The sequence below is a fragment of the Manis pentadactyla genome, chromosome 7 (assembly GCF_030020395.1).
Source record: "Manis pentadactyla isolate mManPen7 chromosome 7, mManPen7.hap1, whole genome shotgun sequence".
NCBI classification, from domain to species: domain Eukaryota; kingdom Metazoa; phylum Chordata; class Mammalia; order Pholidota; family Manidae; genus Manis; species Manis pentadactyla.
The window spans coordinates 137559831-137574273 of record NC_080025.1 but is presented as its reverse complement, the minus strand read 5'-3'; the positions used below and the strand labels follow the sequence as shown (position 1 = coordinate 137574273).

General features: G+C 42.4%; 1 protein-coding gene across 1 annotated transcript in view; it reads right to left on the bottom strand.

Annotated features, from left to right (window-relative positions):
• LOC118932546 (probable maltase-glucoamylase 2) overlaps positions 1–14443 on the bottom strand; it is a 189158-nt gene that overhangs the window by 114625 nt on the left and 60090 nt on the right. The window contains exons 35-43 of the mRNA XM_036926117.2: positions 10778–10912; positions 10310–10397; positions 9350–9488; positions 8411–8544; positions 8258–8292; positions 8055–8171; positions 4184–4332; positions 3383–3467; positions 2513–2569 (exon numbers count right to left, since the gene is read on the bottom strand). Coding sequence (XP_036782012.2) covers positions 2513–2569; positions 3383–3467; positions 4184–4332; positions 8055–8171; positions 8258–8292; positions 8411–8544; positions 9350–9488; positions 10310–10397; positions 10778–10912 — 939 coding nt within the window. The remainder of the gene's footprint in view (positions 1–2512; positions 2570–3382; positions 3468–4183; positions 4333–8054; positions 8172–8257; positions 8293–8410; positions 8545–9349; positions 9489–10309; positions 10398–10777; positions 10913–14443) is intronic.

Below are 14443 nucleotides of genomic sequence, written 5' to 3'. Positions count from 1 at the left end.
CCCTCAGCACTTAAGGACATTGCGGGCCTTGGGGGGAGCCGCCCTGCACTTTTGGGTGTTCACCAGTGGCTGCCCAATAGATGCCAGTAGCATCTCCCCCGCCCCCACCACACCGTCACAGCCAAAAACGTCTCCAGACATGGCCCAGTGCCCCCTGGTAGGCGAAATCCCCCCATTTGAGATGCACTACCTTAGAGCTAAGGAGCAGAACCACCCTACCACTCCTTCACTTTGGGCTCCTGATGCTCATTTTACACAGATTCAACCTGTATAGCCTGTAGGGTAGGTGGTAGCAGGAAGCAGAGTGACTGTGGCCACATTCCCTGGGGTGGACTCTGCTTCCTGGGCTGCCTCAGGGCTCCAAAGTTTACAGGGTTTCATAAAAATTCCGCCCCATATCTCTGGGCTTCTTCAGTTTTCTCACTGATGTCATGAGAAAGTTGGATTATATTATCTCTAATGACATTTCACTCCAATAGCTTATGCATACTGGACATCTTCCTCCATCGATTGTCCTGCCTTTGAGTGAAAGTCGATACACGTAAAATTATCAAAGTTACCTTCCTACCAAATCCTTTATTTCTCTAAATGGCATTTCCATTCTATTATACCCTATGGCTACATATGATATAATTTTAATCATCTCATGATTTCATTTACAATACCTAATGAGTCACAAGTTCATTTGCTGTCTTTTAAGTAGTCTCTGATCAGGCTAGCATAAAAAATTTCTGTTAGAATATCCACAGAGGTATGATGGTAAGAGAAAATCTAAAAGCCGCATTATTAAACTAAGAAAAGACAGCCTAGCATGCCTTTCTATGGGGGAATTTTCATCACCTTCATAATCATTGATTATGATGGAGAAGCATTGTTACAAATATCCAATATATGTTCTACACTGTAAACAAACAAAATGGCCACAAGTAAAGGATTAGTTAAGGAGAAACTTCTCCATTAACTTCAACCATGGAGTCTTCATTCTAATTAAATACCAAAATTTTATTATTATTTTTTTAAATAGCCTGCTCCATCAACTTTGGGCCTCCGACATAATTGTTTCTCTCTTTCCACTTGACCAAAGCTCTTCTATTTAAAAGCCATGTATAAAACCAGCACCTCCAGGGTTCTTCTCTGTCAGCCCTCACGCCTTGCCTTCTTTGTCTCTGCAGTTACATCCTGTATGTATTGGTGCTCATGGCACGTCGGTGTCAGCTCCGGGTTGGAGGGTGAACTCCATGGGGAGCTTCCCCGGATTCCGACACGCAGAGCTCAGCAGCTTTGCTCCCGGGCCAGGCCAGGTCTGCAGGGAGGCAAGCGCGGTGCCTCGGGACAGAATCTCAGCTGCCTCTCACTCTCGGGGCCTTGAGACCCCAGGCTCGGCCTTGAAAAGGAGCTCCCCGTCCCTCTGTGCACGCAGCTTCCTCACCTGCCCCCACGCCGGGCTGGCCCTGCCCCAGGGAAGCCCCTGCACTCAGAATCAGCCCTGCCGCCGAGTGGGACGGCCACTGTGCCCCAGGACAAAGGCTCGGCTCGCTTAAGGGAAGCTGGCTGCTCTCCCAGGAAAGCCTCGGTTGGGAAGCACAGAGCAGAGTCCTAATGCAGTGCCACCTAGCGGACATCCAGCCCGGCGAGAACGGGGCGCCAGGGAGGACCCAGGGCTCCGGGAGACAGGGAGGGGGCGGAAGAAAGCTTCTTGGCTCCACTTTCACCCACTTCCATCGCAAACCCGTTGGTGGGCAAAGCCAGAGCACACTCTGCCTGCTGTTCTCCAGCTGTCCGTTATCCTGCAGCTGAAGTCCCAGTCCTCTGCCTTGATCTCCCCAAAAAGCTAGAAGAGGAGGTCCAGCTACAGGAAGGAAACACCCCCTTTGGTTCTTTCTCAGAATCAAACTCTGAGCTGTTTACATCCCTGCTCTGAAGCTGCTTTGAAAAGCCCTGCTTTCCCAGCGGAGTCTCTGGGGCCCAGACGAACCCAGGAACACCTCGTGACTGAGAATGACTTGCTCACCCCACATTTCTAAATGCATTTCCATTGCTCCAGCTCACAAGGGCTGGGCCCCGTACTCAGTGTGCATTTTATACACTGCCTAAGACCTTGCTTCCCTTAGGGAATTACATTTAACAACTCCTCTTTGGGCATCTATGCTATAAAAGAAGATATTTAATAAAAAGACAGGGAGGAAAAGGCCCCTTCACTTGCGAACTCCAGTCCAGCACGGGAGGATATAAACAGAAAGTATAGTTTACTAGTGTTGCCATGATATACCATTGTGAACAGTGGGGGTATAAACAAAGGTAGAAACTGACGCATCAAGAGCTCTCACAGAAGCTGGGCACTGAGTGTTAGACAGGTTTGGGAGGGAAGTAGTCTGTCCCGCTTGGGGGTGAGTCGACGGGATCACACATTGAGTGGATTACAGAGCCAGAAGTTGACCAGAGGCCTGTCACATTCTAAAGCCTGTGCATGCTACCATTTTCCCAGGTTGTTTAAGAAATCTGAAAAACTTACCGTGTAGTAATCATACCAGCGGGCTCTAGGGAAATATGCAGTGACATTTCTGGCTTTCTAAAATTAAACACAAACAAAGCATGGGCAGTGTTGGCCCAGGAACCACAGGCCTCATCTCTCCAGAGGTCAGAGAGGTTCGGGGGTCTTCCTTCCCCTCCTCAAACAGGGGTGGTTTGCCTAGTCCAAACTGGTGGCTTCCGCAAAGCCCTTGGGGATTCAGGACTTTGAGGATAAAAATCATTTGCTTCTAGACTTACCCCATACCCTCTCTAGAGAGGCAAACTGACATTGGGTCTGTGGAAGAAGAAAATTTTGTGGGTTTTATGGTGCCAATACTTCAGAGTTTATGATCAGTGCAGTAAGGCTGGGGAAGGATGCAATTAACTGGTATTTTAACGAGAAGCCTACTCATCAATAGAAAAAGGAACGGTTTCTGCCGCTTAAGGACCTCTTAGAGGAAAGGGAAAACCTAGCCGGCCAGCAACACAATGATACACATTGGTACGAACAATCCTTCTGAAAAGTTTTGTTTTAACTGGTGATGGAAGATTATAATGAATTCCTTACAGTTTGGCCCCCACCTGACCTGACCTCCTTATTTCAGTTCATGAAGAGATAATTCGATCTTGAAATATATCATAGGAGTTTCCTCCTCTTGATTATCCTGTCAATCAGAATCTATTATGCTGATTTTAAAGAGGGAGCTGAGGACCAGCTCACCTAAGTGATGGACCTCAGCTCAGAGGGAGGGGAAGAAAGTAGAATAAGAAACCATCTCAAGGCCCCCACCAGACCAGGCCACTTCTCCTGGCCCTATTCACTGGGCCTTGTAACTGGAATTCTTTATTGATCAGAGGCCTCCATACTCACAGGCACCAGGACAGGGCTGACCAGGAAGGCTGGGCCCAGCAGGAACTGACTGTCTACATCCCAGGTCACCCGGTCCGACACAAACCTGGGAAGGGAAACCAAGGTACCAGAGTCTGGACCCCAAATGGGTCCTAGGCCAAGACCTTGAAGAAACTCCTCAAGTTTAGACCCAAGTCAGAAACCCAGCTGCATTCTATGCCATCCTTTACTCTTCCTGTAGGTCTACTTAAATCAAACATAAACTTACTTTCTACATGTCATGTTTCAAACTCCAGGAATGATTGGGTTTAGGCATGTTCTCGCCTATAAATCTATCTCCACATTTCTTACCATGGTGCATTTTCTTTTTTTTTTTTCAGATTTAAGTATCATTGATATACAGTATTGTATTGGTTTCAGATGTACAACATAGTGATTCAACAATTACATACATTATGAAATAGTTGACCATGGTACATTTAAACTGCAAAAATGGCCTTTATCCCTCAAATCTGGCCTTCTTTTGTGACCTGAGATGCTACAAAAGATAGATAGCTCTTCACATGCCTAATTAGAGAGAAATTATTCTCTGCTGTATTGTATCATCTTGAATTTTTTTTCTCATTCAATAACCTTCTCTCAAGGGCCTGGGGAATGATTGACACTGTGCTAAAAGGAGTCATAATGCATGGTCTGTAGCCAGAGAGCTTATGGCAAAAGGCAATCACGTCTTTAATTTAGTTCAGAAGGATTGTCTTCTTCAACTGCTACCACACAGAATAGAATTATCCCTTAGTCATTGGAGCCCAGCTAGACCCTCACTCATGGAGAAGAGGCCTCACGACAGTGCTGCCCTCCGTGTGGGCCACGTGCATCAGCGTGTAGAGATACGGCAACAGGGTGTATCTGGTCTGCAGGACACGCCTGGAGATATTCACAAAGGCAGCGTCCCAGGACACGGGGTCTTGCCTCTAAAGGAGAAGAGAGGAATGGTCAGAGCTCACCTAGGGAACTAGAGGATTTAGTATGTCTCCTAATGAAGATCTCACAGTACTAAACTGAAGCTGATTAGAGATGAGACTAAGAGAATAGTCGTAATATACTAAAAGAGGTCACTGAAGCTCTCCCAACACAGCTGACAAAATTTCCCCGTAAGAGATTCTTTGGCAGATACATTAGGTACAACACAGCCTAAAGAAAAAGAATAATCTCAAGAACACTGGGGAATATGGGCTACTGAAACGTAAGCATCTTTTCATGTACCTGTTGGCCATTTTTATGTCTTCTTGGAAAAATGTCTATTTAGTTCCTCTGCCCATTTTTTAGTTAGACTGTTTGTTTTTTTGCTAGTGAGCAGTATGAGTTACTTATATATTTTGGATATCAGCCCCTTATCAGATATATGGTTTGCAAACATTTTCTCCCATTCTGTAGATTGCCTTTTCATTTTGTTGCTTGTTTCTTTTGCTGTGCAGAAACTTTTGAGTTTAATGTAGTCCCACTTATTTTATTTTTTGCTTTTGTTATTTGTGCTTTTGATGTCATAGCCAACATATCATTGCCAAGAACAATGTCAAGGAGTTTTTTCCCTGTTTTCTTTTAGGAGATTTATAGTTTCAGGTCTTACATTTAAGTCACTAATCCAATTTCATTCTTCTGCATGTAATTACTCTGCTTTTCAGTACCACTGATTGGAGAAACTGTCCTTTCTCCATTGAGTGTTCTTGGCTCCTTTGTCAAATATTAGTTCATAGTATTTGCAAAGGTTTATTTCTAGGCTCTTGATTCTGTCTAGTGATCTATATGTCTATGTTTGTGCCAGTACCATAGTGATTGGTTTACCATACCTTTGCCACATTGTTTGAAATAGGAAAGTGTGATTTCTCCAGCTTCACTCATCTTTCTCAGGATTGCTTTAGTAATTTGTAGTCTTTTATGGTCCCACATGAATTTTGAGTTTGTTCTTTCTATTTCTGTGAAAATGCCATTGGAATTTTGATGGGATTGATTGAATCTATAGATGGTTTGGGGGTAGTATGGACATTTTAACGATATTAAAATTGGATCCAATATTCATGGATCATCTTTTGATTGTGTCTTGCTTCAATTTCTTTCATGCATGTCACAGTTTTCAGGGTATATATCTTCCATCTGCTTGGTTAAATTTATTACTAACTATTCTATTGCTTTTTGAGGCTATTGTGAATGGGATTTTTTAAAATTTATTTCTCAGATATTTTATTATTAGAGTACGGAAATATAAATGATTTCTGTATGTTGATTTTGCATTCTCCAGCTTTACTGATTTAATATATTAGTTCTGATAATTTTATGATGACATCTTTAGGATTTTCAACATATAAGAATATATAAACTATAAAGTTAGATAGTTTTTCCTTTTCCTTTCTGATTTGAATTATTTGATTTGATTTTAGTTATTTTTGCTGGTTGCTCTGGCTAGAATTTCCAGTACTATGTTACATTTCTTCAGTACATCTCACTACCATGAATGGAAGTAGTGAGAGTGGGAATATTTGCCTTGTTCCTGACCTTAGAGAAAAAGCTTCCAACCTTTCACCTTTGAGTATATTAGCTGTCATATGTTCCTACCATGAAAAGATGCTGTATTTTGTCACATGTTTTTTCTGCACCTTGGAGATGATCACAGATTTTTTAACCTTTCATTCTGTTGATGTGGTGTATTGCATTATTGATTTGCATATGTTGACCTATCCTTGCATCTCAAGATTAAATCCCACTTGATCATAGTATATGTTTCTTTCAATGTGCTGTTGAATTTGATGTGCTAATATTTTGTTGACAATTTTTGGATCTATATTTATCAGGGATATTGGGTTTTAGTTTTCTTTTCTTGTAGTGTTCTCATCTCACTTTAGTATGAGGGTAATGCTGGTCTTGTAAAATGAATTTTGGAGTGTTCCTTCCTCTCAATTTTTTGGAAGTTTGAGGAGGTCATGGTGTAATTCTTTGAAAGCATGATGGAATTCACTAGGGAAACCATCTGGTGTTGGGTTTCTCTTTGTTAGATTTTTTTATTACTAATTCAATCTCCTCATTCATTATCACTCTGTTCAGATTTTCTATTTCTTCATGATTCAGTCTTGGTGGGTTGGATGTTTCTTGCAATTTATCTGTGTCTTGTAAGTTTTCCAATTAGTTGGTTTATAACTGTTCATAGTCTCTTTGATCCTTTGTATTCTGTGGTATCAGTTGTAATGTCTCCTTATTCATTTATATTTTTATTAATTTGAATCTTCTCTCTTTCATTCCTAGGAAATCTATCTAAAGATTTGTCAATTTTGTTTATCTTTTCAAAGACCCAATTCTTAATTTTGTTCTTTTGTTTTCTTTTCTGGTGTCTATTTCATTTATCTATTTTGATCTTTATTAATTCCTCTTCTACTAACTTTGAGCTTAGTTTGTTCTTTTGCTAGTTCCTTGAGGTACAAAGTTAAGTTGTTTATTTGAGATTTTTCTTTTTTCTTAATGTAGGTGTTTATTATCATAAACTTCCCTCTTAGAAATGCTTTTGCTGCATCTCAAAAGTTTTGGTATGTTGTGTTTCCATTTTCATTTGTTTCAAGATTTTTAAATTTCTCTTTTGGTATCATCTTTAACACATTATTTAATTTCCACATATTTGTGAATTTTCCAGTTTTCGTCCTGTTATTCATTTCCAGTTTCCAGAAAAGACATACAAATGGTCAATGGGCACATGAAAAGGTACTCAATGTCACTCATCATTGAGGAAATACCAATCAAAACCACAATGAAATATCACCTCACACCTGTTAAAATGGCTATTATCAAGAAAACAGAAAATAACGAGTGTTGGTGAGGATGGGAGAAAAGGGAACCCTGGTACACTGTTGGTGGGAACGTAAGTTGGTGCAGCTACTATGGAAAACAGTAAGGATGTTTCTCAAAAAATTAAAACCAGAATTACCATATGATCCAGCAACCCCCACTTCTGGGTATATTTCCAAAGGAAAGGAAATTAGCAACTCAGAAGAGACCTGCACTCCCATGTTCACTGCGGCACTAACTCATGAGAGCCAAGATATGGAAGCAACTTATATGTCAATTGATGAATGAATGAATGAATGAATGAATGAAGAGGATGTGGCAAATATAGACAAAGGAATAATATTCATCCACAAGAAAGAAGGAAATCCTGCCATCTGTGACAAAATGGATGAACCTTGATGGTATTATGTTAAGTGAAATAAGTCAGAGAAAGAAAAATACTGTATGTTATCACTTAATGTGGGATCTAAAACAGCGGAACTCATAGAAACAGAGTAGAATGGTAGTTATCAGGGGCTGGGAGAATAGAAAAAAACGGGGAGATGTTGACAAAGGGTACAAACTTCCTGTTACAAGATAAATATATTCTGGGGATCTAATGTACAGCATTGTGACTATAGTTAATAGTACTGTATTATATACTTGAAAGTTGCTAAGAGAGTAAATATTAATGTTCTCATCATGAAAAGAAATGATAATTATGTGAGGTGATGGGGGTATTAACTAACTCTACTATGGTAATCATTTTACAATATGTAAGTGTATAAAAAATTTTTTTAAATATGAGGGTTTAATGGTTTTGAAAATGTCCCTAGGGAATACAGAGTGATCAGCTGTAGCTCCAAACTACCAGCTAATGTCCTACCCTAGTCCCGATGGTGTTGTGGTTCCTTGAGAAGGGGTAAAAGGCCCCCAGTTGCATCCAGCGAGCACACATCTCATATTCAGCATCTTGAAAGAACCCACAAATATCTGCTCCCGTCTGAAACAATAAAATGAGTCTGTTGATGATTTCTGAAAGATGCCACCATCTGCTTCAGGATTAAGAGTGATCCGAAAGACACTTACATAGGATATGCCAAAGAGGCTGAACTCCATCATGCCTGCAGTGGAAACCACAGCTGTGTCAGACGGGACACTCGCGAGCCCCCCCTCCTTCCTCCTGGGAGAATCCCGCCTCCCCTCCCCGCCAGCAGAGGGCCCTGGGCTAAGCCCGCACACCGATGACGGATTTCTTCAGCTGGTCCCAGGCGGCCGTGTTGTCTCCCAGCCAGTGTCCAGCCCAGCGGCCAGAAGAGGGGAATGTGGAGCGCGTGATGACGATCCCTCGCTGGCCTGTCACCTCCTGCACAGCTCTGGTTGGGGGGGACAAGGAGGTGATGGAGGGCAGGTCACAGGAGGAGAGGCCACAGAGCTGCCAAGTCCAGTGCGTGGTCACAGACCGTTCCCTCCACAATGAGGTCCCCACTGACTCCAGATGATGCAGATAATAAGAAGAGTTGTGCCTTAATGTAATGTTTTATAATGTTTTACAAGAACTTCACCATGTGCTAAACTTACTAGAGCACCTAAAAACAATAAATAATCCCTAAATTTTACTATTTACTCCATACTTAGTTTTATGAATTTGGGGAGGAAGAAGGTAAATTCCTCCATATGGTGTTCCTCAGGATAATTCCTACTCATTGGCTGAGCTCACAAAATGGGACAGTGCTGATTCAGTGGGACATCAGTTGGCTATCTGACAAGAATGACCCCCCACTCCCCCAAAAAAATCCCAACAGAGATGAGCTACTTTTGAAATAACGAAAGAGATATCCGGTCCTCTCGGTTCCCTGTGCCTCTTATCATTGGTTATTATACCCTCGGTAGCACCGTGATAAATGCCCACGTCTCCCTGTTGGTCTTGCTGACAAGGACGACTGGTCTCTCACTGGCAGGACCTTGCAGGACCTTCTTTAAATCTGTACCCCTGACTGTGAGTGCAGGGCCCGGCTCCGTACTATGAGTGTTTATTTAATAAATGAGAATTATGACATAATGGTAATTAAAATCTTCTTAACCCTTACAAAGGGAGTGTAAGGAAAAGTAGGGTGGCCTCATCAGTCACTGGCTGGCCCTGCCAGTTGTGCCAACTGGAGAAGGGAAATGGCAACTCACTCGTATGTGGGTCTGGTCTGGGACCAGCCGTACAGGTTGTGCACGTCGTAGTGCCGCACCAGGGAGCCGTCTGGCAGGACCTGCTGACTCTCCATGCACAGGGTCTTGCTGCTCAGGCCCCTGTCCCTGGATTCCAAATCTGAAGAGAAAGATCTAGGGATGTGAAGGTCAGCCCTGATCCTGTGGCTCCCTGACCCTTCTCAAGGGTTTAGACTCTGAATTTTAAGATGAGCTTGATCCCTGCAGGGGTCCCTCTCCTTCCCAAGGGTATGGAATGGTGCACAGCTTTGAGCTGCAATGACATCCCTAGGTGTTTCCAACAGCAAGTCCTCGGGAGGGTTCTCCAGGGGAGGCAGGGGCTGGGCAGGAACACACAGTTGTCAACCACTATGTGACAGGCTCCAATTTAGGCTTTTAACATGCAGATGATTTCATGTAATTCTTATCATAACTCTACAAAGAAGATATCATTATCCCCTTTTTACAGTTAAAAAAACTGAGATTTGGAAACATCAATTAGTCTGTTGAAGGTCACACAGTTCACAGAGAGTATAATTTCTGGAGCTTAGATGTGAAAAAAAATATAATGCCAAAGTCTATCGACCCCATGATATGGTAAGCCACTGCCGTCCCCCTTCTGGTGGCACCACAAACCCCTGGGGGGTGGAATTTACATAAGCCTGAAGAAGTTAGAAACTTAGCTGTAGAAGTTTTTGGAGACATGACCACTGTTAAGTGTTTTCTGAACCGATTTGAGAAATTCACCCGCTGTTGCCAGTAACTTGCGTACACCCAACTGGGTCAAGTGCTTAAAGAGCGTTTGTCTCTGGCTCCCCCAAAACCACAGCAGCAGTGAGGACATGCCCTGAGCAGTGAGGCTAAGCCCCTGGTGACTGGGCTTGTGCAGGCTCACTCCTCGAGGCCCTGGCCTGGCCAGCAGACAGGGCCCCAGATCCTTACGCGGCATATAGGGAGGGTGATTCAGAAAGGAACTCCTGCAGCCTGGAGGAACTGCCCCATTCACAAAGCTCGCTGGTTCATTCATATCCTAGAAATGAAAACACAGATTCATCGGACTTTTAAAAATAACTACATCCTGTCAATTCAAAGACAAGGAAGTTGTGAATGAATCATTCGCCACCCAGCAACCCCACAGAGATCGGCCATGGGGACTCATCCAATCCAGTTGAGAACTGACGAGACAGATCAATTAAACCCTACAGAATGACTGACTAGACAGTTTTATAAAATTCTCCCTCAAGGTGTGAGGCAAAACTCAACTCCAAGGAATCCCTAGTAATCACCTTGGAAGTTTTATTGCAGAAACTTCAGGCAAGGTACAAGGTGTGAGGAATATCAGAGATGTTGCATTCCTGACTGGAGAAACTGCATACCTATCCATGTACACACAGACACACCCGCACTTACAATCCATATGCCATCGAACTTCAAGCTCTTCTCTGGATTTCGTGGATTGGTGTATAGTTCCTTCAACTCCCTCTTCCACCATGTGGCAGTTGAATTACGGAAAAAGTCTGGTAAGGCCACATAAGCTCTGTATTGCTGTAAAAATCAAATATAATTTATTTGTTCCAAACAAACCTATTAGCCAGCAAACAGGCATTTCCTGGCATTTCTAGGCATGCAAAACCCTGGCCTACTTGGTGACAGACAATCCAAACAGAGCTTAAGTAATGCTCTTTCTTGGCTTATTCGAAATGCAATGAGCACACAAGAGATACTAGCACAAATTAGACGACTTCTTAGCATTTGGAAAGCATCCATGGACTGTTTCCCAATTTTATCAACATGAAAGGTAGCAGTCAACACCCTAAAGTCACTATCTCATGTATTAGATGCCCAGACTTCAATATCTGTCCTGCAATTCCCTAAGCACTCCTCAAAGACAAAGCACGAGCCAGGGGAGGTTGCAGCCTGAAAGGGCTGACGTCATCAACTGGGTGATGCAGCCCACAGACAGGAAAGAAACAGCCAGGGGCTCACCTGTCTCATTCCCACTGGGGAAAGGAGGAGAGAGGGAGGGCTGCATTTTACTTTATTAGACTGTCTAACTAGGATGCATCTGTGCTTTCTATAGTACCAGAATGACTTGAAAACTGCAGTTATACATCAAGTCAATTGGGAGGACTCAGAGAGGAATTTCAACTTCCCTTCCTTGCTTTCTGCCTCAAACAATAAAAGATATTTCTTTATTTTGACCTGGAAAGTAGAATCATAGCTTAACTGTATTGTAAACTTTTTGAGAACAAGGGCTGTGTTTTATATTCTGGTCAGTCTTCATATTCCCCCTCAGTTTAGAAACTGACCGAAATTCTCAGTGCGTGATTGTGAATCCACACCACTTAGCAGCAGCAAATACTCATAAATTTCTATACAGCCCATGCTGCTTGCTGTGGAACTTTGCGGTCCTTTGTGTGTCTCAGTAAGCAGGCACCTCTGTGTCATCAGTGCCTTCCAGGAGTAAAGGGCTAAGTAAGCTGGTGGCAAGGGCAGGGCAGAACAACAGAAAGAGGACTTGGTCTAGGGAACCTCCAGTTCTTACGCACAATAGACAGAAGGCAAGTAGGAACGCATATGACCAGATGAAAGGCAAAATGAGCACAAAGAAGAAAACAGCAATAGATCAGAATGCAGGGAACTGGAGCAGAGACCTGAGAGGGCAGTGAGCGCCATCACTGAGATTCTCATGAAAGGGAGGCATGCCAGAGAGTCTTTTGTTAGGACAATAGAGGTAGAAACATGGAATCAGAAGAAGAGAGCCTTTCATCAGAAACAGAGAGCTCCAGCTCAGTCGGGGAGAGGAGGGAGACAGGATTAGAATAAACAGTCAATACCTGCCGTGTCTGAGTCGTAACTGAATCCTATATGCGATGCAAGTGAGAAATTCGACCAACTTTGACTTATTCATCTTACTGAAATGTGCTCTGATCATCCATGAAATAAAAGATGCTCTGCCATTCCCCAGGGTGCTGGCTCCGCCTCACTCCTGTCTGTATTCAGCTCTTGCCTTATCGCCTCTGCCTCACTTTCCCTGGTCCTCAGTGTGATGTACCACCTGCATGTGTGCATGTAAGGACCACTTATCCCAGTCCATCATGTACCACCAAAATGCAATTCCTATATCCTATCCCAGACTTACTGAATTAAACCTCTGAGTTTCAGACTCAGAAATCCTTTTTTATAGGCTTCTTGCTGTGTTCTGTTTGATTTAAAAACTCCCTCAGCCAGGCCAGACCTACATATCACTAGCTTCATCCCCACCAGCTTCATCAACTGGTTCTTACTAATATAGTTATATTCCATGTATTGAGCATGTCTTATGTGCTACCTAATAGATATTATGATACCCTAAAGAAGCGCTTCTAATCAGGGGCACAGTTGGCATTTTGGGCAAGAGAATTCTTGGTGGGAAACCCTTTGCAATCAGAACTAAGGTCTTCCCTGGTCCCTGCACACTAAATGCCATTTGGTGTCCCCTTGTAATAACCAAAACTGTCCCACAGATTTCCAAATGCCCGCACGGTGGCCGTATTGCTCCTAATGGCTGATAAACTGCAGGGCTCACATAGTGGCAGCCAACCTCTTGATTGCTGAAGTGACCCCCCCACACACACCACCACCTTTCACAGCATAATGATTTAAAAGTTAGAGTACTGGCATAAAAACAGACACATAGACCAATGAAAAAGAAATCCCAGCAATAAATCCATACATACACGATCAATTAATCTTTGATAAGGGTATCAAGAACATGTTAGTCTCTTCAATAAATGATGCTGAAAAAACTGGATACCCACATGTGAAAGAATAAAACTGGACCCCTATTTTACACCACTCACAAAAACAATATCAAAATGAATCAAATACTTAAATGTAAGACCTTCAATCACAAAAATCCTAGTAGAAAACATAAGGGAAAAGCTCCTTGCCATTATTCTTGCAAATGATTTTTCAGATATGATACCAAAAGCACAAGGAACAAAAACAAGTGGGAAAAATAAACAAGTGGGACTGTATCAAACTAAAAAGCTTGATTTTTAGGAAACAACCAACAAAATAAAAAGGCAAGTTATGGAATGGGAGAAAATATTTGCAAACCATTTATCTGATAAAGGGTTAATATCTAAGATATATAAGGTGAATATCCAAAAATACGTAACTCAATACATAGCAAAGAACCCAAACTGATTAAAAAATGGACAAAGGACCTGACTAGACATTTTCCAAACACAAACAAAGGCCAACAGGTAGATGCTTAGCATCACTAACCATCAGAGAAATGCCAATCAAAGTCACAATGAGATATCATCTCACACCTGTTAGGATGGCTTTTATCAAAAAGACAAGAGATAACAAGTGTTGGTGAGGATGTGGAGAAAAAAGAAGCCCTGTACGCTGTTGGTGGGAATATCAGCTGGTGCAGCCATTATGGAAAATAGTATGGAGATTTCCCAAAAAATTTAAAGTAGAGTCACCATATAACCCAGGAATCCCATTTCTGGGTATTGATATTCTGAAGTAAATTAAATCCTGTCTGGAAGAGAGATCTGCACTCCCATGTTCACTGCAGCATAATTCACAGTAGCCAAGATGTGGAAACAACCTAAGTTTCCACCAACAGATAAAGACAGGGTGGCATATACTACATACAGTGAGTATTACTCAGCCATGAGAAAGAAGGAAAGCTTGCCATTTGTGACAACACGGTTGAAACTAGAGGGTATTATGCTAAGTGAAATAAGCCAGACAGAGAAAGACAAATACTGTATGATCTCACTCATATATGGAATCTAAAAAGAGTTGAATTCATAGAAATAGACAGTGGAGTGGTGGTTAGCAGGCGGTAGTGGGGTGAGGAAAATGGGGAAATGCTCGTAAAAGGGTATAAGCTTCATTTGTTAGATGAATCAATTCTGGAGATCTATGTACAGCATGGTGACTGTAGCTAATAATGGTGAATTGTATACTTAAAAGTTGCTAAAAGAGCGTATCTTAAGCATTCTCACCATGCCCCCCACACCACATACAAGTGGTAAGCGTGTGAGGTGATGGATGCATTAATTAACCTGGTAG